Source organism: Hibiscus syriacus, unplaced genomic scaffold, assembly GCF_006381635.1.
Source record: "Hibiscus syriacus cultivar Baekdansim isolate YM2019G1 unplaced genomic scaffold, ASM638163v2 tig00110462_pilon, whole genome shotgun sequence".
Classification (NCBI taxonomy): domain Eukaryota; kingdom Viridiplantae; phylum Streptophyta; class Magnoliopsida; order Malvales; family Malvaceae; genus Hibiscus; species Hibiscus syriacus.
The window spans coordinates 2,763,032-2,785,464 of NW_024062747.1; the positions used below are offsets into that span (position 1 = coordinate 2,763,032).

The 22,433-nt window shown below is 34.4% G+C and overlaps 3 protein-coding genes across 6 annotated transcripts; 1 reads left to right on the forward strand and 2 right to left on the reverse strand.

Annotated features, from left to right (window-relative positions):
- Window positions 1–2,316: 2,316 nt before the first annotated feature.
- Window positions 2,317–2,836, reverse strand: LOC120126921. Its single transcript, XM_039144958.1, has 2 exons — window positions 2,480–2,836; window positions 2,317–2,393 (listed from the first exon to the last, which is right to left on the reverse strand). Exons 1-2 carry the CDS (start codon window positions 2,797–2,799, stop codon window positions 2,327–2,329), a joined length of 387 nt encoding a protein of 128 aa, XP_039000889.1. The 5' UTR covers window positions 2,800–2,836; the 3' UTR covers window positions 2,317–2,326.
- Window positions 2,837–5,957: 3,121 nt separating this feature from the next.
- LOC120126872 lies at window positions 5,958–13,706 on the forward strand. Its single transcript, XM_039144929.1, has 18 exons — window positions 5,958–6,326; window positions 6,969–7,169; window positions 7,462–7,545; window positions 8,173–8,232; window positions 8,596–8,640; window positions 9,473–9,672; window positions 9,800–10,249; window positions 10,484–10,589; window positions 10,829–11,008; window positions 11,094–11,183; window positions 11,740–11,802; window positions 11,920–11,994; window positions 12,327–12,377; window positions 12,731–12,811; window positions 12,939–13,073; window positions 13,165–13,272; window positions 13,380–13,445; window positions 13,532–13,706. Exons 1-18 carry the CDS (start codon window positions 5,958–5,960, stop codon window positions 13,601–13,603), a joined length of 2,436 nt encoding a protein of 811 aa, XP_039000860.1. The 3' UTR covers window positions 13,604–13,706.
- A 212-nt stretch (window positions 13,707–13,918) lies between these two features.
- LOC120127116 (WD repeat-containing protein 70-like) lies at window positions 13,919–17,656 on the reverse strand. 4 transcript variants are annotated; one of them, XR_005516509.1, is made up of 11 exons: window positions 17,428–17,656; window positions 17,033–17,394; window positions 16,723–16,935; window positions 16,434–16,634; window positions 16,255–16,362; window positions 16,000–16,137; window positions 15,629–15,880; window positions 15,187–15,507; window positions 14,903–15,080; window positions 14,699–14,778; window positions 13,945–14,145 (listed from the first exon to the last, which is right to left on the reverse strand). XR_005516509.1 is itself a non-coding variant. In XM_039145114.1 (9 exons), exons 1-8 carry the CDS (start codon window positions 17,543–17,545, stop codon window positions 14,913–14,915), a joined length of 1,914 nt encoding a protein of 637 aa, XP_039001045.1. In that variant the 5' UTR covers window positions 17,546–17,656; the 3' UTR covers window positions 13,945–14,145; window positions 14,903–14,912. The 4 variants fall into 4 exon arrangements, 1 of the variants encoding a protein (XP_039001045.1); XR_005516508.1 differs by having other exon boundaries at window positions 13,919–14,145; window positions 14,699–14,825; window positions 17,033–17,656; XR_005516507.1 differs by having other exon boundaries at window positions 17,033–17,656.
- Window positions 17,657–22,433: the final 4,777 nt, after the last annotated feature.

The following is a 22,433-nucleotide window of genomic DNA, read 5'->3' on the forward strand; positions in this document are numbered from 1 at the left end:
CAAAGCCAACATAGCGCAACCAGGTATGTCTTTCTTCTTCGCCGCACCCTACTTTTTTTCTGTAACAATCGGCCAAACGAAAGTTGGGCATTTTCTTTTGGGCGTTTCGCCGTTTTCCATAAGCGAGAACTTTTTTTCGGTTTTCCATAAGCAAAGGAAACTTTGGTTGCCTGCTGCCAAATGATGGTTATTGCATCTGTAGCACATGATGGTTACTAACTACTACGTGAAGGAAGGAGATGCACATCTGGAATTTCTGTTTAAGGTGATGGAGAAAAAGAATGTTAATAAACTATTGTTTTCTTCTCTAAATTAAAAATAATTCTAACATGACTCTTTTGGTCTGTGCCAAACTGATATTAACATTGGATATAAGAATGACTCCTTCAAAATGCCAATCATGATTTTGTTGCTCAAGAACCAAATAGGTATAAGTTTGATAAAAGTAAGTCTAAGTCTCCTAAGCTTCTCTTGCTGTCAACAAAAAATTGTTGTTTATGGTCTTCCATAGTTATTTTCAATATTTCAAGATTAAAGCATACTTGAATTTTAAAATTAATTTTTTTTTTTATGATCTCAGAAGTATGAAAATTTGTAGTACCCATTATCGTGATGTCTGCAATTTGATGTGTTTGTTGGATGGTCCTTTTTTTTTTACATTTTTATACTTGTCATTACACCTTCCTTTCAAAATGAGGAAAAAGGTGGGATAATTTTCTTTCTGGGGATGCAGGATAAGGTTGAGTTTCGAAGCAGGGCAAATGGGGTGAGTTTTAAATGTGCACAAGAGGTATGCTTCTATTGTGGTTGGATTAAAGAAGGATTCATGAAGTTGTCTGCCCTGTAATGGAACTGCAGACATGTGAAAAGTTTAACTAAGTTCTTGTTTCTGCAGGTAATAATTTTCTTCTCACAAAATTTAGCTGCTGAATATTTTTGGCTTGGATTATCTATGCCTAAAAACGAAGTTGGTGACAGAATCCATAATTTCCATGGCCAAGAGAGCTTATCCTTGGGCCAACATCACTCACAGCTTGTCAATCTATGTGTTGGAAGCCAGAGACAAGTTGGACACCCTGTTTTCAATGAAGAATTTCAGTGTAAATCAATTAGGTAAGGCGTCTTGTTTGTTTGGTTTCTATTACTGTTATAAAGCTTATATTGATGCAGTTTTAGTGCATTGTTGTGACATGCTCCTAAACCAATCTTGGCATAATTATATTTTCTTTTGGGATTAGCTGAGTTTGACAGAGGGCATAGTGGTCAGACTTTAAGCCTGCAGCATGGCCTGAACTTCACGCAATCTAGTATGAGGTCTGAAATTGCCATAAATCAATTGCAAAATCAATCATCAATTGCAAATATGTATATACAAGTGCATCAGGCTTTTCAGGCAAGGGGGAATGAAACAAACTTTTTGGGAGTGACAGCATCTAACTGCTTATCATTATCAGTTCTTGATTCACATATGCAAAATAGTCCTGTTCTTCATGAGAATAATTCATTCATGTTGGAATCTTCTGAATCTCCCATTTTACTGTATATAAATTATTTCAATGATAAGTAATCTTGCAGTGAAACTTACACGTCTAAAATTTTTATGCAACCTGGAACTTTTGATCTCGTGGGTACGATTATCTATGATATAACTCTATCGAGGAGGAGTTGAAAAGAGAAAGCACTGCAATTAATCTTGTAAATGTAATTTTTTTTTTAATTTTCTCACACTACTTTCTAGTTAATGATGTTGAAGTACATTACATTTCACTTTAATGTTTGTAAACTTTGATTTATTTATGTCAATTATTACTTAATCCGAGTCGTAATTAAATTTAAAGGTGGATGTTATTGATATTGCTATATTATATTAAATTTGGGTAATAAATAGCATAAAAAAACATTTGCAAATCAGGTTGGTTTAGCGGCATTTTAAGATAAAAATCAGTTTTAATTAGCGACGTTTATATAATAAAACGTCACTAAATACATAGTCAATACCGGCGTTTGTAAATCAAAACACCACTAAAGTTCAAGTCTTTTGCGGCGCTTATATAGGCAACACCACTATATACATAGTCAATAGCGGCGTTTTATATTCAAAAACGCCACTAGATGTCAGAATATTTAGCTGCATTTTGGGAACAAACGCTACTAAAGATCATAACCTTTAGCGGCTATTGTAAAAAACGTCACTAAATAGCATTACCTTTAGCGGCACTTTTTTTGGCATTTGTTTTTGCGCCAGAAGGTTTTTTAGCTGCGCTTAAAAATAATAATATGACTAAAAAAGCAGCTAAAAACCTAATTTGCTGTAGTGGTGTATAACCTATGGATCATCTTCATCTTTGGCTTCGTCCAAGACTGCATTGGCTTTTTCCATGGCAACAATGTCACTGCAAATTAAATGCAGCAATCGAAGTTAAAAACAAAAGAAAATTTTCAAGAGATGATATATAACAAGGTTTTTGCAGAAACAAACGGAAGGAAACGAGTGAGAATATCAGCTTGAACCAAATCTCCACTCTCACGTGCCTTTAAGATTCCGTACATAAGAAGGAGCTTGGCTCGAGTGATGGCCGATTCCTTCACGATCATTTCAGTCTCTTCTTTCAGTTCATCGCATTGCGTCGCGATCTCATTGAACTTGGTCACTAATTTCCTCTGCTCATCTCTTAAGCATCCTTGTTCTTCCTTTACCTTTCCCATCTCAGCTTTCACTCGCCTGTCCTCGACCCTAACTCTCAATTTCTTCTCCGTTTGTGGCTTCGAGCCCACCTGATCAATCTTCTTCGGCGCCATGCTGTTACGAGTATATCAGATTATAACTGCCGTAGAATTCGGAACCAAAGCCGATTGAGAGATGATCAGTGAATATGTCTCTGGACATGGGTTAACTTAAATAGCTCTGATGCTCAAACAACCTCTCTGAAGTTTACTGAGCGACTATGAAGTTCGGGGAAGGGAGATCGAACTTTGCTCGAAAAAGCGATTTGCCAAAATATTCTAATATGTGTTTATATTGTGGTCACGGTCAATAGCGTCTTTAAATCGAGATTTAGTCTTTAGGTTATCGCACCATCTTTAAACTGTAATCGCGCGATTACCAGGGCTCTTACCTCGAAGTGCCATCTTGAAAAAAAGATTTTTTAAACATTAAAAAAATATTTTTTAATCAGTATTAAATCTTAGTATTATCATCTGAATCAAAAGTTATTGAAAGATATTTTAGATGTATAATTCACTAAATATTCACATTTAGTTAATATGTTTTAATTTGAAACTTAATCTAAATATTGTAATTTAATATATTCTTTATAATATCATTAATTAATTTAAATAGTTAATATCAATAATTATTTAAAATAAAACATAACTCGAAGAAAAATTCATATCAGTATTTTTCTTTACCGAAATTAACAATAATAATTATTTAAATTAGTTAATAATATTATAAATAGGGATGGCAAACGGGTACAGTTTCGTGGATTCCGCATCGCATCCGCTCCAAATGGAGCGGGGATGGGTATAATTTTAGCGGGTAGTGGGCGGGTGTGGATTTATAAAGTGGTACCCGTCGTGGGTGGTGGGCGGGTAATGGGTTTGAGACATTACCCACCCCGCATCCGCCCGCCCAGCTAAATATCTATTAAATTTTGGATCATTATGAATTTAGGTGTAATTTTAGAGACTAATTTATAAATTTTAATATTATATATATAACATATAATTTAACTAAATATTAAGGATATTTAGTCTTTAATCTGGTATTTAATTAGGGAAATATTCGTCTCTTTGATTAAACTCATAATCCCACTAACCACGTCACTTTCCATGTTCTTTAGCCCATGCTGCTCATCCAAACACAAGTTAGCCGTACTATAAGCATTAACATCAAAAGCAGCAGTTTCTATGTTCTTTAGCCCATCAAAACCCATATTAGGCGCACTATGAGCATTAACATCGAAAGCAACACAACAATCCAACTCTGCGACTACATGCTCCCTACAATATGTCTCCATAACATTCGTAAAGCCACTCCTCTGACAAATTGAAGCATGCGCTGCTACCCCATCACGAACTGTCTGCAAACCAACTCCAACATCTCATTAGTTTGTTGTCAGGCGGGTCTAGATGGGTATGTCGCTAGTGGGTAGTGGGTGTGGGGATGGATTTGAAAATGTACCCGCGTGAGTGGGTGTGGATTTGAAAATTTGTACCCATCATGGGTGGTGGATTGAAAAATAGTAGGTGGGTATGGAGATGGGAGAAGGGTATCCGCACCTGACCCGCCCGTTTGTCATCTCTAATTATAAAGTGAATAATTAAATTAAAATATAAAAATAAATAAACAATAACTTTAAATTTTATAAAGAGACTAAAATCATCATTTTTTTAAAATGAGAAAAATTGACGGCAATTAGAATGTGCGATTTCTTAGGATTTATCCAAACTTCTAACTTTCATGTTCGTTTCATATCTCTCACCACTTCAATGGGAGTTCAAAGCACGCGCCTTCTAGTTTGAGACCCTCTCATTTCATGGTCATTAACAGTGAAAATAATAAATAAATAGTTAATATATTTTCAAGTAGAAGATGGTACGTGAGAAGAACGCTCCTAATAGGGAAAGTGAGATCGTACCGCATAGCAGCATCACTCATCAATCATCATCGGCGCCATAAATGCAGAGCTCTCAACTCTGAAGTGTGAAAATCTGAGAGCAAGACGAGAACTGTGAAGTCCAGTGAGGCAATGATCAATGCATTTAAAAAAAAGTAGGAGGAAAATGTGGTTTTTTTTTGGCGTTGTTGGTTTAGACAGCGTTTTTGGCACCACTGCATGCGCCACATGCAGGTTGAATTTCCTCAGGAAAAAAAAAACACTATACTTTCTCGTTCATGCAAGTTAATGTTTCTCCTTTATTTGATGCATTAAGATTAAACAAACTTTTAAAAAAAACCCATGCCAATGCCTTGAATTGAGTCTCTTTACGAGTCATTCATTTTCCTTCAATGACTTGAATTGTTTTTCTCTTAAAAAAGGGTTTCTGTATTTTTGTTTTAGTTTACCATTTTTACGTTCCCTTCATGAAACAGCCATAGGAGATAGGAATTGGATGACAAGAAACTCTAAAGCTTGAACCAACCAACCAAAAGGCAAATTTTTTTCACAGCAAAAAGAACTTAGTATTTGATGTTTACTTCCCTATATATAACGCCATCTTCATTATTTAGTTATATTTTTTTTTTAATTTCCAAGAAACGAGAAGACTAGAGTTCGCTTAATCTCCTTTTCTTATGTGCAACCTCTCCTTCTCTTTGTATTTATAACTCCTATTTTTGGCATTGTTTTCTTTCTCTCTCTTGCTTGAAGGAACCAAAACTCTGCTAAACAGATCCAAACGGAAAAAGAAGGTAAATTTTCAGGTGAGAGAGAATCTCTCTCGTTGCTCGTCCTATTAAATTTTCTGTTTTTTGCTTATTTATTATTTTTTCCATAATTCGGATTTCATCCCATGTTTTCCTTTACAATAAGGTTCTGTGTTGATTTTTACATAGTGAAATTTGAAGAATATAGAGTTTTTGTGAATTTATAAGTTTTTGGTTTGGCATTTTCATTTTTGGTTTTTACAGTTTTGCAATAATTTTTTTTCTGCAAACAGGGTGTTGTTGTGTCTGAATCATACAGCCCAGGAGTGGGCATTGAAATTTGTAAACTTTATGTAAAGGAGGCCACTTTTGTACTGGATTTTAGAAGAATATATATTGGAAGGTTACAGAATTTAAGGATCAAGAGGAACTGAAAAGGTATCCATTTCATATATTGGTATAATTTCAGAAGAATAAGGCATGAACTTGATTTTATATTGGACATGGATAACAATTTAACGGAGGAGGGATTTGTATTTATTTTGTGAAATGACTCAATGAGCAAATGCAAATAATTAAGTGTTCAGACATGGAAGGCAAGGAAGAAGCTGAAGGGAATGAAGACAATTCACCATCACCCTCTTGGAAATTGAACAATCTTTCTGAGGAGGAAAAGGAGGATGTCAAAGACAAAGTGGATGGAGAGGCACAAAAATCCGAGCAGTCAGGGAGCTCGGGTTGTTCAAGGCTTCCGCCGTTGGGGCATAGGCGCAGTCAGAGTGAAGTTGTAGCTACTGGACACCGGCGTGACAATTGTTTCCTGAGATTGAAAACTTATGCGCAAAAAGCTTTGCGAGTGGGTGGCAATTCAAAGGACGGAAAGTACCACTCAAGCTTCAATCCCGAGGTTATAGCAAACCAGAAACGCCAGTGGTATCAACTCCACTCCAAAACTGTGGTATCTGGACCCACCTCTTCATCTTCTTTATTTTCTATTCTGTTCATTTTCCCAGGTTTTGTGTAACCAGTTAGTTAGTGTATGCATTGATTGCAGCTTTAAATTTGTCTGATTAAATATAACTTGTTCTTGAAGAATAAGTATAACCTGCACCAGTACCTACATTACACAGTGGGCAAGTCTCACGTTAATTCCATTTTTTTCGGATTCTCATGCATTGACTTTCTATAACCATTTGGTTTATATGTCAAACATTGATGTTATATAGAAAGTCATAAGACATTGCTCATCTTATTGTTAAATGGTGTTGTCCCTTAAGGTTTTATTTGGCCTTACATTCAGGTAAAGACTATTGGTAATTGGTTTAAGTTTGATAGCCATAAACTGGATGGACATTTTTCTCTTTCTCATGCTTGAAATACTACTCTGTAATAAATAATAATCTACTATACCTTAACGTAGGAAGTGAAGTGCATACCTTAAATTAGTGATTCTGAGTTTCTGACTGTTATCAATTGAAACATTTTAGATGTTGAGACAAAATAGTTAGTTGAAGTCTGGAAGACTGCAAGTTATTCTGATGGGATACTGATATATATATCTCTATTTGTTTTACAGTCTAATTTGAGGATGTTGTTGCAGGAAAAGCTTAAATATGAGCTGCCCACTTCAATCTTTGAGCACTTCATTATTGCTGGAATTCATCCAGATACTGATCTTGGGTCTGTGGAGGAAACCTTTGTTAAGAGGAAGAAGTGGGAAGCAGATATGAAAAGATCTGGAATGATAGATCTTAAAATGCTACAGACTCATGGACCTCCAGTTCCAATATTTGAACCCCAGGTTTACCAAACAATTAAATACGAGGAAACTCTTTTATATTTTTTACAGTATGTTAAATTTCTCCTTAATTAAGTTTGCAGTACCTTATGGAGATTAGTGTCTCCTTGCAAATAAGGGCAATGCCATTGCAGAAGCAAGAAATTAGTTTGCATTGTGTATTTTCTTTCAAGCTTTTCCCTTGAACCATTTTAGGGACTATTTTACTTTGATTGAATTCATTTTGTGTTTAATTTCTTTTCATATGCACTAAAATCATTATTTGTCTTCCCTTTCCTTTCCCCCCTATTATTAGATACTTTTTAGATACCCTCCTGGGAAGAGGTTAGCTATGCGTTTGAAGGACTTAGCCACCTTTTGTTTTCCTGCAGGTGTTAAGGTTTGTTCTCACTACTTTTTTTGGCGATACTGTCTACTATAATATCAATTCTTCAACTTGGTGTGAACTTTATTAGTTTAATTTCTCAGTATTTCATTTTGTTTGTCCACACACTGCATTTAAAAGTCACTTTACCACTCTGATATTTAACCTATTTTAGGTGGGAAATGGATTTGGTTCGTTGATGTTTGGGGTTTCTATGACACTGTAATTTTTAGTTTATGAAAAAATAACTAAAGTAACTTGGTCAACATGTGAGCATATTTTGTGTGATCTACTTGAAGTCTCTCATCTGTTAGCCACTTAGCTTTATATATGAGAATAGTTTCATGGGCCCTTTTTAGCACAGTAGAAATCATTTATTGTGATTGCATTTGACCTTATAAATATACTACAAGAAGCACCTTTCCTTTTGTCAGGTGCATATATATATGTGTGTGTGTATAATCTTTTGTCAAAATGTTTTTCTGCTATTTAAAGTTGTAAAAATAAGTTATAGTCTTCCAGCCCAAATTAAGGATTTTGATTATTTCTTGTGTCTTCTGTCATTGCATTACATTTATTGTCCTTTTCCAGGTATTAAAATAAATGGACCTAATCATAACAATTATTTTTCAATGAATTTAGGCACGAGTACTGGAAAGAACTCCATCATTTAGTGAGCTAAATGAGCTTCTTTATGGACAGGTATATCAAATAAATGTCTCTCCCCTGTGTTAAACAGATTCTTATAATGCATCTCTAAATTATAAATTTACTTGCTTTATCTTTTGTTTACCTGTGTCCAAAGATTGATGCTCCAACTAGATAGGAAATGAGGTAGAGTTTTGGGTTAACCAACTCATTATCAATTAACTACGATTCAATTTAAAGGAATCTTAACTATGATCTTTATATATATATATATATATATAAATGGCAGTTATTCCAACTACTTGTCCCTATGTGAAGTCAAAAGTATATCTGGTTTTGAGTCATGAATTTTTTTCTCATGTTGTACTGTTGACTTGAAGAAAAAAGTAACTTTTTACTGTTCTATATTCTCCACAGGTGCATTTGGGGAGAGATGATTTCGCGTTTATTTTCTCTCTAAAGGTATGCTTCTTTTTTTCTTTTTTTCTTTTTCTCTTAAATATATGTTGTTGTAACCTTGAAATGCTTCCATTGATTTCATTGTGTCGAACTGGATCCCTTCATGGTACATTGACTGACTTGACAAGGGATAGCATAGTGAATGGTGTTCATTTCTATTATGTGGTCGAGGGCAAGAAAGAGGGCATTTAGGAGCAGTAACTTGCACCATGTTAATATCACATTGAAGTTACTGTTGATGGGGTCGATCCCCTTTAATTGTATGGCTATGATGCAGAGCAGAGTTGAAACTGTGAGCTCGGTCCCCTTTAATTGTACAAGTAACTTTTCTGGTAACATGAGGAGTAATATCAATAAGCAAGGATGGACCTCAGTTGGGGGAGTCGCCTCCCTAAAAATTTAAAAATACCATATATTTTAAAAAATTTCTATATATTTTCTATTGAAAATATGTTTTCGCCCCCAGAATTGGATAAGTTCATCCCTTTTTAAAATTTTAGAAGTTCACCTCCAAACATAAAATTCTGCCGTCCATCCCTATGACAATAAGTAGGAGACATACTTCTGAAGTCTTGCTTTTGTTTATATTTATCATTTCCAAACAACACATTTAACCTGAATCCTAAAAGGAAAAAAATGTTATTCTGGACACTGAAATCACCGGTCGTCAGTACACTACCACTTCTGTGTGACTCTTTGTTTGAAGTGTTCATAATAATGAGAACAGGTGAATCCCATAATGACATATAAGAATTTTCCGGTTCTGTTTTCACTTCTTTGTTTGAGAAACAGGAACTTATATGGATTTTGAAACATTTTATGCTCTCTTGATTAGGTGGCAGGAAATGAAACGGTTTATGGTGTTTGCTTGCATGTATCAGAACTTGTAAAACGACAGCCTGGTAATTTAGGTGGTCCATCTCGTATTTCTGAAATTTCAGGAGCAAGCAGGCACTTTCTGGTTTCTGCACCTCGCTGTTATTGTTTGCTAACTAGAGTGCCTTTCTTTGAGTTGCACTATGAGATGTTGAACAGGTTAAAGTTAATATGTTTTCCCCCATGACCTTTGAGAATATTTTATTGCCAAAATTTGAGGGATATATGTTAACTACTACTAAAATTTTGCTGATAACCAAATTCTCAATATCTTACTTGCATGCAGTATCATTGCACAGGTGCGCCTAAATCGATTAACCGAAGTTGTTAGCGAAATGAATCCATCTCTCGATGATAATTCACCAACCGTCCTGAAACAATATGACCAAACAAACGATAACACCATCACTGACACTCCCTATAGCAAGTATTTTAATGATTGGATGGCTTCTGCTATGCCTGCTAACAGTAAAGTCATTCTTGGTGACACTTCTGTCAATGATGAGGTTTCATCTGCTTCATTAAAGATAGGTTCACCACTTTCATCTGAAAGTGTAACAGCGAGTGAGGCTTCAGAAAGTGTCCTCTATATTGATGACAATGTATCCGAAGCCTCGGAAAATCGTAGCAATGCTTCAGAAAGAATAAGTGGCAACCACGAAAATGGACAATTTTTTTCTGATATTGGATCAGTTGTCAGCTCGAGGAGTTGTCCTTCTTGTCAATCGGTATTCAGGTGGTGAATTATGATTAACTATGTGATTTGTTTAAGTTTGCATTCTAATATTCCTCAATAAAGAAGCTTGCATTACAAAAGATGAAAGAGAAATCTTTTATTACAACTGGAAGAGATTCTTACATCTTTATTTTTTAGACTTTAGTTTTTTCCCCTTACTTTTCTCACTTTCTTGTGGATCTTTTCCATTTTTTTCCCATCACAATTTCAGTAATATATGGTTATCTTTGGCAGTCCAGCTAGAAGCCTGACACCAGAGGATAATAATGATGAGGATGATAACCTTTTCTGGAATAATGAAAGAGAATATGGAGATGATTTGATATTGGAATGGGCAAAGGTTAGTTTTCTGTTGTTGCTGATTTTTTTTATATCAATTGGACCTATTTTATTCAGACTCGAGTGTTAGTACCCGATATGGGTATGTTCAATCTCCCCTCAAGTTTGTTCATGTCTTTGGAGGGTCCAAAAATATGTCCGACACCGATTCTTCGAGAGAGAAAAAAGAAGAGTCGGAGTAACATAAATTGTGGTTGTTGGGTTACCATTTGATCTCTGTGTATCTGATCTCTTTGATAGGAGAACAAGAATGATCTTCTACAGATAGTTTGTGGTTATCATGCTTTGGCTCTACCTCAACGAGGAAGTGAAATCATTTTTCAGCCTCTTGAGCATTTACAAGCTATTGAGTATGTGAGACCTCCTCTTTCTGCCCTCAAGTTGGATGAAAGCTATTTTTATTCATTTGAAGCAGATGAGGTATTTCTTTGTTAATGCTATTTTCAGTCAATTGCTCCTTTCGTAACATATATATTTACTTAGATGTCACTCAACTTCGTGAAAGATTGATGCAAAACTGGCAGCAGCTGAGGAAGCTCTCGCGCTTTCAGAATGGACAACCGCAACGATTTGCCGAGTTCTCTCTCTTGATGGTGTAATGTTCTTTGATGCATACCTACTCAGTTTGACTCAGCTGTGTTTATAACCATCAGAATCTGAATTGCAAATGGAAATAAGTGTAGGCATACGCATGCTAGAGTCATCTTAAATGAACTTTCGGGCATAACAATCGAATAACAAGGAAACACTTCTGTTGTTGGGATTTATATTCAATACTGACAGATATGTTATCATCCCATGTCTTCATTTAAGCATTTAACATACAAGTAAATCATGCACTGAATAATGCATGTGCATTCCATTTTGCTTGGTTTCCGTGGATTTCATTGATTGAGCAGCAAAACAAAGAAACAAGACTGAACTGTTTTCTTATCCTAAGATTTTGAAAGAACATATATACACACCCCCCCAAAACTTTGATGCTTTATTCTGCAAAAATCGCATCCAAAGTAAAAGAAGCTGGACTAGTATCAACTATGCATGCATGCATTTCAGACAAGATAACAGCTGTGATATCTCAGAAGTTCCTACTTGCATTTCCTGCGTTGTTTTTTGTTGATTTCGTTTGACCTTATGATTGGTTCTTCCAGATTTTGGCAGTGGTCGCAGGAGTATTACTGGAAAAACAGGTTGTAGTAGTTTGCCCAAATCTGGTAAGTTAATCAGTTAAGAAATTGTATTTACATTTCTGTGTCTTCTGCTCTTAGTTGTTTCTCTTGTTGCAGCTGTAAACTCTATCCTGGCGGTGACACTAATTTTCATCAATGCAGGGTGTTCTATCAGCTGTCGTGTTATCGCTTGTTCCTATCATTCGTCCGTTTGAATGGCAGAGTTTATTGCTTCCAGTAATCTCCATAACCTCTATCCTTGTTGCACTTTATTTAAAATTCTAGAGTTGGAATCTTTCTGGATGTAGCTCAAAATTTACAAATATAGCTTTATATATGTATATATGTATGTGTGTGTGTGTGTATATATATATATACATCTGTTATGTAATAGTTCTAGTTTCCTAGCTTTCAGAGACCACTTGGGAGTTATGAGACCCTCTTTGGAAAAAAAAATCTTGGTGAACTTTTGCTTTGATATTTTAATGTATGATATTATAGTTTTGTTATAGTTAGGTCCACAACATCCGCCGTGTCTCATTTTGTGAAAATTCTCTTTTTACATTCAGGTACTGCCAATGAGGATGCTTGATTTTCTTGATGCACCTGTTCCATTCCTTGTGAGTTGGTGCTTTAGTAAAGAATAGTTTTTTTGTTGTTGCCATTTTTAAAGGTCAAAGCTCTTGCTTTATTTTATTTTTGACCTAAAACTCCCGGTATTCACATCGACTCCAACTATATCTAGAGTCGAACCGAATTGGACACCTAAATGAAAGGAAAGTTCTCCCGATGTTATTTTCTTTCCACAAGATTTGAATCCAAAATCTTTCTTAAAGCGCATTGTGCTGTACCTTTATTAGGTACGAATGAACATACAAATATAAATAAATCTGCAGAGAATGTTATAGAGTTTATCATGTGTAGCGGAATCAATGGAAATGCCCTGATTTATCTGCTTTCTCTCATTTTGTAGGTTGGCGTACAAGATAAACCCGCTGATTTGAAAATGAAATCAACTTCTAATCTTGTTCAAGTTAACTTGCCCAAGAAACAGGTGTTTGTATGAAAATAGTTTTTTGCACGTCTGGTTAGAAACTGTTGTAAAGCACAATGCAGTTTATCTGCATGGACTGTCACTTGGTTGCCGTAGATAACTCTGAGTATTATCGGCTGTTCTCCAGGTGAAAACGTGTTATGTGCCCCAACTTCCTCAACGGAAAGCGCTTGTATCAGAACTAGGGCCGATACATTCCAAACTCTCCTTTGAAGGTTCTATTGCTAAGAAGCATCCTACATATAGGTGCAATGAAGCACAGGTGTTTCCAAATGCTTAATTTTCTATATGTCAACTTGATTAGCACTAGGGATTCCGAAACTAATTTCCAACTTTCCGTCCTACATTTTCAGGCCGAAGCCGCGACCCAGTTTTTGGCAGTCATGAGGGAATACCTGGAGTCCCTTTGTGAAAATCTGAGGTCTCATACAATTACTAATGTACAATCAAACGATGACAGGGTTGGCACTTACCTTTGTTCTTCTTCCAGTTTGTTTCCCAAAACATATCACTGCAGAAATGACATTTGTTTTCTCAGCTTCATTTTACGTGTTTGATTAACCAACAGGTTTCCATATTACTTAAAGATAGCTTCATCGACTCTTTTCCAGTCGCTGATCAGCCATTTATTAAGGTAATCTCTCTACTTTTGTTTGTCATTGCCAAGACTTGTAATTGAACAGATTCCATTACCTAATATTTATGTTTTGTTGTTTGCAGCTGTTTGTAGACACACAATTGTTCACCGTTCTATCAGACTCTCGTTTGTCAAGGTATGAGAATGAGCGTTAACTTAAACCCACACCAACAGGTATGATGATGAAATTTCCCAGATGCAAAAACTCCATCAGCTATAAGAAGGAAATCTATAGCCTGAAAAGTGTTGATATCTGAAACTATACAGGCAGTGACCCTATACCATGTCTAATGACATGGCTGCCAAACCATACGATTGAACTCAGGTGCAGAAAAAGGTTGCGATAAAAATGAATTTTGTAACATGTAATAATAATTGGGAAATGCCATCGAAAAAAATGGTTGCAAACAACTTTATCCTCCCTACTATTTTACGGGGTGTGATGCTTAGAAGATCAGAGAGATTTGTTATTACCTGCAAATCCTTGTAAATGTCATTAGTTTAATCGAACAGTTTATACATCAACTTGAATTCTTGGTCAGTATTTAGCTCTGAATGTGACTGGATTTACATCTGTTCTTCTATCAGCTAAACTAACCACTACAACCTTGAAGGACTAACGAGGGTATATGCTCTTCAATGAAGTAGCCTAAACTTTTGCAATGATCCACCATGGAAGTAGGTAAAGGTATCCATCCTGCGAAAAATAAGTAAAAAGTGATGAGCCAAATAATTAAACAGTATTGGTCATGCCCTGTTTGGCATAGGCATATGAGAAAAACAATTATCAATACATCTATGATTAAAGGGGAAAATAAGCTATGGTAAATTCTTTATGTGATTTCAAGAGAACTATCGACTTATGGAAAGCTTAAATTAAGTGTGAACAGAAAAATAATGAATCATACAATCCGCAAAAAATTAGCTAAGCAACCATCCATGAGCAGTTGACCACCCAGCAACATACATAAAAAAAAACGTCCACACAAGAATCATTTGCTTTTGTAATCAATATCTATTATTCACATTGGAAAAATCATAGGTTTGATTGTGCATATTTCTACAAAGCATGTCATACGATATACCTATTGACTTCATTCTACTGTGATAAAAATGCAAAATTAATTTTGATATTGACTCCTACAATTGGTAGGGCAAAGGAATCTATCATTTTTTGAGGATGACGTGCAAATAAAAAATTACAGCCAGTCCAACAACACAAGTGTCAGCCAAAATGACAATAATTGCACCTTCCAGATAGCCAGTTCAGTTCAATGAGTTCTGTAGGTGTCCATGTTAACGTGGGTAACATAGAGATCATACAGAGCAGCTGCCAAAAAAGCACAAAAGTTGCAACCATGCCAGTAAGAAAGTAACCTGTGTGTAACTATCAATCATTGGTAATCATCATTTAGAAAAGGAGAAATACTAAAAAGTAGAGAATGAAATTCTACCATAATCAGATCATTTCTCTTCATCCTCAGAATCTGACTTTGCGAAAACAGATTCTGGCTGAGTTTGAGCATACGCTGGAGCAATGAACTTTGGGTCTTTGGCTGCAACATCAGCATACTTAAGTATAGCTTCTCTAGGATCTTCTTCCATCCATGTTTCCTTGATCATTCCACCTTGCTGCAATGAGAGGCAACATGTAAGTCTCTTCCAACGGCTTTAGTTATACAACACTAAAATTTTAAGGAACACAAGACAAGTTATTTGAGAGGAAAAACACCGTTACCTTAAGAAGGTACTGAGTCAACAAGCTTCCCTTGGTTGTACCAACCCTACCACCATGTCCTGGTCCGTTTATTGGAAGTTCAGGTTTATGTGACTTGATAGGATCCTTCAGAATCTTCTCCCGTTGACGCTTACGGCTTGGTTGGTCTCTAAATAATGGTAGTGCATGAGGATTGTGAATAACAAGTGGTGCCTCAAAATCATCAACAGATTTCTTCCTAGGTGCACGTGCAACACAAACAAGAGCTCCTCTCTCACTAAGTGTTGGATCATATAGTACATGAGTCCCTCCTTGGCTTTTGTCTCCTGATGTTGCAAATATCTTCAACAGAAAATATTATATTAGTCTCATATTATTATTATCAGCTCATACTTTTTGATCATGCAAGCAACAGAATGTGTATGCATAGGATAATGCACAAAGAGAAAAGAGTATGATCTACCTGATTTAATCTTGGGTGCCAAGCACACTGCACAACACTGCAAGATGGAGATATCCCAACTCTTTGAACAAGTTCAAGTTTTGAAAAATCATAAAAGCACAACAAGCCTCCAGTGGTACTTTCCTTCTCAATGGATGTTCCAGTTAGAAAGAGCTGCTCATCAGGACTAAATGCAATATTTGTTTGGGCATAGTTATTTGGAAGATCATCAAACACCTTAAGTGGAGCTTTAATTTGGCGTAAATCCCATACCTGACATATAATTCATAATTTACAACAAATATCGAGATTCTATAAATGATTTATTTGGTTTCTGGGTTTGGGGAAGAGGGGATTTCATCATTAATCTGTGATAACACTTTGCAAATTACCTTGAGCGAACAATCAAAGCTTCTGGACAACAAAGTTTTCCCATCACTAGAAAACTTAAGCCCCGTGATATCATCAGAATGACTTTTTTCGATGTATATATCTGGTCTGCTTCCCCATCCAGGCTTAAGGGTCCATATCTGCAAAATAGTTCAAGCAATCATGTGATTAAGGAGAAAACAGAAGCTGTAACACAACACCAAGATGTTTTGCAATAAAACCACACAAAGCAAGTGCTTAGCATCAGCAATAAGTACCTGTATAGAACCATCACCAATTCCACCAGCAATACATTTTCCTTCACGATCCCATGCACATGTTGTAACTGGAATTCTTCCAGGCCTTGCAAGTTTTGGTTTGATAACCTACATAATAAATAATTGAAGCATTTTCTGTACATAATGCCCTTTCAATAGAGCAATGTAAAAATACATACCTGCTTTTGACTTTTGAAGTCATTCACATCCCATATACGAAGAGATCCATCTTCTGATGATGTCAAAATTGTCTCTTTGGTTTTCGGATGCCACTCTCCCCAAGTCAACCCCGTTATATGTCCCTTAGTATTCTTTAAATCCCGAATATACATATCCCCTTTTATAAACTCACCTAAAGTAAGTCCATCTCGGTCATATATCTAAATTGAAAATCAGAATACCATCGTGAGCAACTAAGCATTCAGTACTATAACATCCAAAAATACTAACAAGTTAAAAAGAAATAACCTTAGCTTGAGCAGACCCAGTGACACATAAAAACCGGTCGGATGTGGGACTCCAACTTAAATTACGAACTTGGTGGCCTTCAAATGGTTCAAGCTGTCTAAATGACTGTAAACGAGAATTCATTCCTTGGAAATCAAACATTCGAACTGTATAGTCATAACTACCCGAGAGAACCCTAGAGCCAGAGTGATCAATTGCAAGAGCTGAAACAATCTGAAAGCATTAAACATGGTTAGGATTTAATTGTTTTAGTAACTACAGATTAAATGGATTTTTTTACCTTTAGAGAAATCAGAACTAGATGAATTACCTTAGTATGTCCTTTGAGATTAATCTCATTGCTCATTGGAATTCGATAACGGTTCTCCTCCCCTTCCTCCCCGTCTGAGTCCGAACTCGGCCCAACCGGCGGACGTGGCGGCCCGATCATGGCATCGTTATCGTCATCCTCACCTAAACCAGGAGGAGGCGGAGGAGGTCCTACCATGACGTCATCATCCTCATCCTCATCAGGGACTGGACCAGGAGGCGGATGAGGCGGGCCAATTTCGGAGCCATTAGGGTTAGGGTTAGGAGATTTGGAATTGCGAAGGGAATCGAGCCAAGCTTTGGAAAAGGAGGAAACAGAAGGGAGTGCTTCATTGGTTTTATTGTGACTATCCTTGGAGGCGGAGGGAGATGAAGCGGCAGCAGCGGTGGCGGCGGTGGAACGGCGAGTGGCGTTGTGAATGGCTTCAAGCGAGGTTTGGGATTTCTGCTGCTTACCAAAAGTTAGAGGGAACTGAGCTCTGATCCCGTCGTATATTTCTGCTTCGTCTTCCATCTTATTTTCTCCCCTCTGATGTTCGCTCGAATTCAGAAACGTAGATTCTTTTGAATTTACAGATGATTATAGCTAATAGTTCTGTGGTACAGCCGGCATGAACACGAAATTTCTCGTTTCTGAGCCCAGGAAAATCAAAGCGTTTTAACGGCTGGCAAATGGAAACAAGCGGGCTCGCGCTTGTTCTTTATTTGGGCTTGCATGGCGGTTCAATATGTACTGGGGCCACTGTTTTAATTCATTTAGGGCTTCTTCATTTTTAGCCCCTTATAATTGAAGTCTTTGAACTTTTAGCCTAGGCAATTGTGCTTTTGAACCCTCGATAGAATTGAAATTTTAGGTCAAATTATTATTTTGGTTCTTTACTATGCTCAAATTTAAGATTTATAATATCATCACAAATAGTTAATGCAACTATTAGTTGGTTTAGTAGAATAATGTAATAGATTTTAAGTAAAAACTAAGGATTTAAATTTTGCGGTTGCGAAAAGAGAAAATTATATTATGAGGGTTGTATTTATAATGAGATTTTTTTATAAAATTCGATCCAAATTAACTAATCAATAAATCAAACATAAATAGTGCCATTAACAATTTTAATAATAAAGTATTGATACGATTTTTATTTGTGTGTTTTTCTTAAATACAAGTCGATATTTTGTTCAACGAAATACTTATTAGTCATATTGGATGAAACGTACGGTCCTCCTAAATAATGTTCAAATTTTATTTCTTAACTTTGTGAATTGAATAAATTGAATTTGAAGAATTGTCTTATTATAGAGTTGTGCATTATTCAATTTGTTGAACACCAATAATTATTAAAAAAATATTATCAAATTATATTAAATTAAAGTTCAAAATCTAAATATCATTTTTTTATTAATCTGGGGTAAGTACAAGACAATATCTATTTAAAAATAACTCTTGACCATTGATATTGAACACTCACATCTCTTACATTCATGATGCTCAAACTTAAAACCTGAAGGAATAACAACAATTCTTTTAGCACCGAAATCGTTTGATTCATGCCTAAATATCAAATTGAAACATAATAAAAAATCATAATTTTATATTGGTTCTATTCGACGAATACATAATTAATTTGGGATTTTCCTCTAAAATGAGAAAAGAAAAGAGTGTAGTTTAAGTCATTCTAATAGAACATTTAACTTTTCTTGCTGTCGAGGAAATCTGAAAGAACAAACAAACGATTCAGTGTGCAAGCAAAGAAGCAAAAACCATTGAGATCAACTGTGATTATACTTTTTGACTCAATTCCAAAAAACTAACAATGTCGAGACCAACCAGCAGTGCCTCAGAAATCGGCTCAGGCTCTTCCGATCGCATCAACATAGACGGAACCAACGCCGGCGCCACAATGTTCGTCCGTCGTGGCACATCCAACAAGCCCGAAGGCTTTTGCTGCATCAACATTTATGCCAACAGCAACGTTCAAGGCACTAACAGTTCAGTTCTGCTGGGGAGTAACATTAAAATGAAGAATCCAGGTGTGCGTCTCTATTTCGGAGATCTTAAATTCGGCGATGGATCTTCGATTCCGGGATCATCTACCGGAAGACCAGCCGGTTCCACAATAGATTTTGGTAGCATCTTTTTGTTTGTATTTGTTCCGGTTATCTTAACTATGTTGCTCTCTTCTATGTTATCATAACGAGTATTATTTGATTCGGATTACATATATTTTAAATTTCTTTTTCTAAAATAATTATATCCTCAACTATTAATTTTGAGATTGGATTCAACATTGTTTCGTTTTTCTATGTCGATTGTATACATATAGACATAATGTAAATTATTAAATGCATTAATTCTTTTTTAAACAGAATATGATAATTATGTGTATAAACATTATTTAGCTTTGGTGTTTTGAGTGGTTTGTACTTCATACTCCCCATTCTCTGTCTGGTAACAGGAAATAAAAGGAAGTGTTTGTTTGTGTATAAATAAAGATAAATATAAATAAATATATGTATGTTTATATAATGCCTATCAAATAATTTAGATTTTTAAATTTTAAATCAAAAAATAATAAATATTTCAATACATTTAAACTCATATTCTCATAAAATTATCATATCATATCAACTTTATATTTTTGTATTACTAAAATCTCTTATTTAACATATAAAATTTTAAAAATATTTAATAATATATTATCTTTAAAATATAATATTTGATTGTTAAAATTCGGACCCATCCTATAATCATATCATATCAACCTTATATTTTTTGTATTACTAGCCAAATTATCATATACTTATTGGTCCACATGTCAAGCACGTCCACTTTTGTATTCTCGAATAGAAAAATGCACCGTTTCACCTTTTATGAAATATTTATAAATCGGTCCACATGTTACCATGTGGGAGATTAGTTGTGTTCTTTATAATTATTTATTATCCAAAGGAAAAAATGGTAGTGGATGGACCATGATTGATGATGTGCATGACATTCTTTTCGTTTAATAGTGCAATTAGGAGCTTCTTTTTTCCTAAAAGGATACGACAAATCTGTCCACATGCATATCTCTCTTAAATCACTTTCCCTCATAAAATGAAAACATATGATGAATAAATAATATCTATGGATGTATTCCAACTAATTTATATAATTTAGTTTCTAATAAAATTAAGTTCTTTGATAAATAATAAAATTAAGTTTTATAAATTAAAAAATAATAATTTTAAGAGTGTTTTATCTCTTATTTAAGGATTTAATTCAAATCGATCGACTCTCGAAATAATTAAACTTTACATAACTATAAAGTATGGAAGAATCTCAAATAAAAAAAAATGAAATTCATGTAGCATTATTATTTTTGTTTAAATATGGAGTACTTGTTATGCCTTTATGTACTACTTCAAAACTTAAAATTTAGTATTTATACTTTTTCTTTTTTTACAAAAACGACTCTTTGTATTTTTATATTTAAAAATATTGATTTCTTCTCTAATTATAATTAATTTTATTATTAATTATTGATTTGACATTTATAAGTAAAGCAAAACTATTTTTTTTTTATCTTTATACGTTTATATTTTTTATCCGCTTCCTCGCCCCTATAAGATTGTAGAAAAAATAATTTTTTTCATATAAGATATTCACCATATTATTTCCCGAAATAAGATTTTTTATTAGTATGAAGGCGACGTGCATTCTTGGGGTCTTATCTGTTTACCTGAAGAAGCCATGCAGTCGTAGGGTCTTCTTTATTTGCCTGAATACGTCATGCAATCGTGGAGTCTTCATATTTACCTTGAAGACGCGTGGAGCACCGATCATCTTTAAATTGATAATGTACATTTTACCCTAGATGAGGAAATAATCCTCAGTTTGAATTATATTGTGAATGAGTCTTTATATTTATTTAAAAAAAAAAATGAGTCTTTGTATTTTTATATTTAAAAATATTGATTTCTTATCTAATTATAATTAATTTTATTATTAATTATTGATTTTGACATCTATAAGTAAAGCAAAACTATTATTATTTTTTTATCTTTATACGTTTATATTTTTTATCTGCTTCCTCGCCCCTATAAAATTGTGAAAAAAAATAATTTTTTCATATAAGATATTCACCATATTATTTTCCGAAATAAGATTTTTTTTATTAGTACGAAGGCGACGTGCATTCTTGGGGTTTTCTCTATTTGCCTGAAGAAGACATGCAGTCGTAGGGTCTTCTTTGTTTGCCTGAATATACAATCGTGGAGTCTTCATATTTAACTTGAAGACGCATGGAGCACCGATCGTTTTTAAATTGATATTGTGCATTTCACCCTAGATGGGGAAATAATCTTAAATTTGAATTATATTGTGAATTAAAAAATCTCACTTACATAATCTAAGCAATTTTCCTTTTTTTATCAGACTGACTCTTAATCTTTAAAAATAAATAAAAATTATCATTAATTAAAAATATAATTTTTAATCATCAACGTTTACAATTTTTTATGGATCAATTTGATAAAAATGTAAATGCAAAGAACATGAAAAATTATTTAATCTTTTTCATAACAACCAAATAAACATTTAGCTATAAAATCGAACAGAAACTAGAAAAACACCAAAGTTTTAAAATCAAAGAATATTTCATAACTCCATTTCATAAAAGTATAATATAAGAACTAAAATTAAAATTATATTTATTTTTAATTTTCTCTCTCTTTCTTTCTCAATTTAGTTGGCATATAACATGGGAAGATTCCATCCAATTCAATCATAACAAATAACAAAAGCCCACCCACATCGAATTAATTTATTAGAACATGTAGTTCTTTAATTTTCTCTATAATTTGGATTTAATCAGTACTTAATCACACACACAAAGAGTGAGGTTATCAAGTGTATTATTTTATAGTATGGGAAGTAGGAATTCCCACGAAGAGCAACGTGTTCATCAATAATTCCTAAATTTTTTTTGTCATACTTAGAAGTTACCCTTTCTTCACCTGAAAATGATTTCAACCACATGCACCTTTTCATTTACTTCTTGTTTTTTCTACTTCAGATTATCATGTACGTGCTCACTTAATATGCATATGGACTGAATTTAATTACTTTATATAATTATCTTTTAAATATTTATTTACGGTTTTAATTTAAGTAGGTTTAAGGCTGTTTTTGTCTATGTAATCGACCCAATTGTCAATAGTGTCTCTCATTTTTTATTGTATCATTATGAAGTCCTTTACATGGAGTAACCTAGACTTCATGTTCTAGTATCTATAGTCTTTCTTTTATAAAAGATTAGAATTGAGTGATTTTTTTACAAATAACCACCCTTCTTTATTATTATATATATCGTGCTTTAATACTCTGTTTAATTGAAGGGAGTAAAATTCTTCAAATGAGCAGG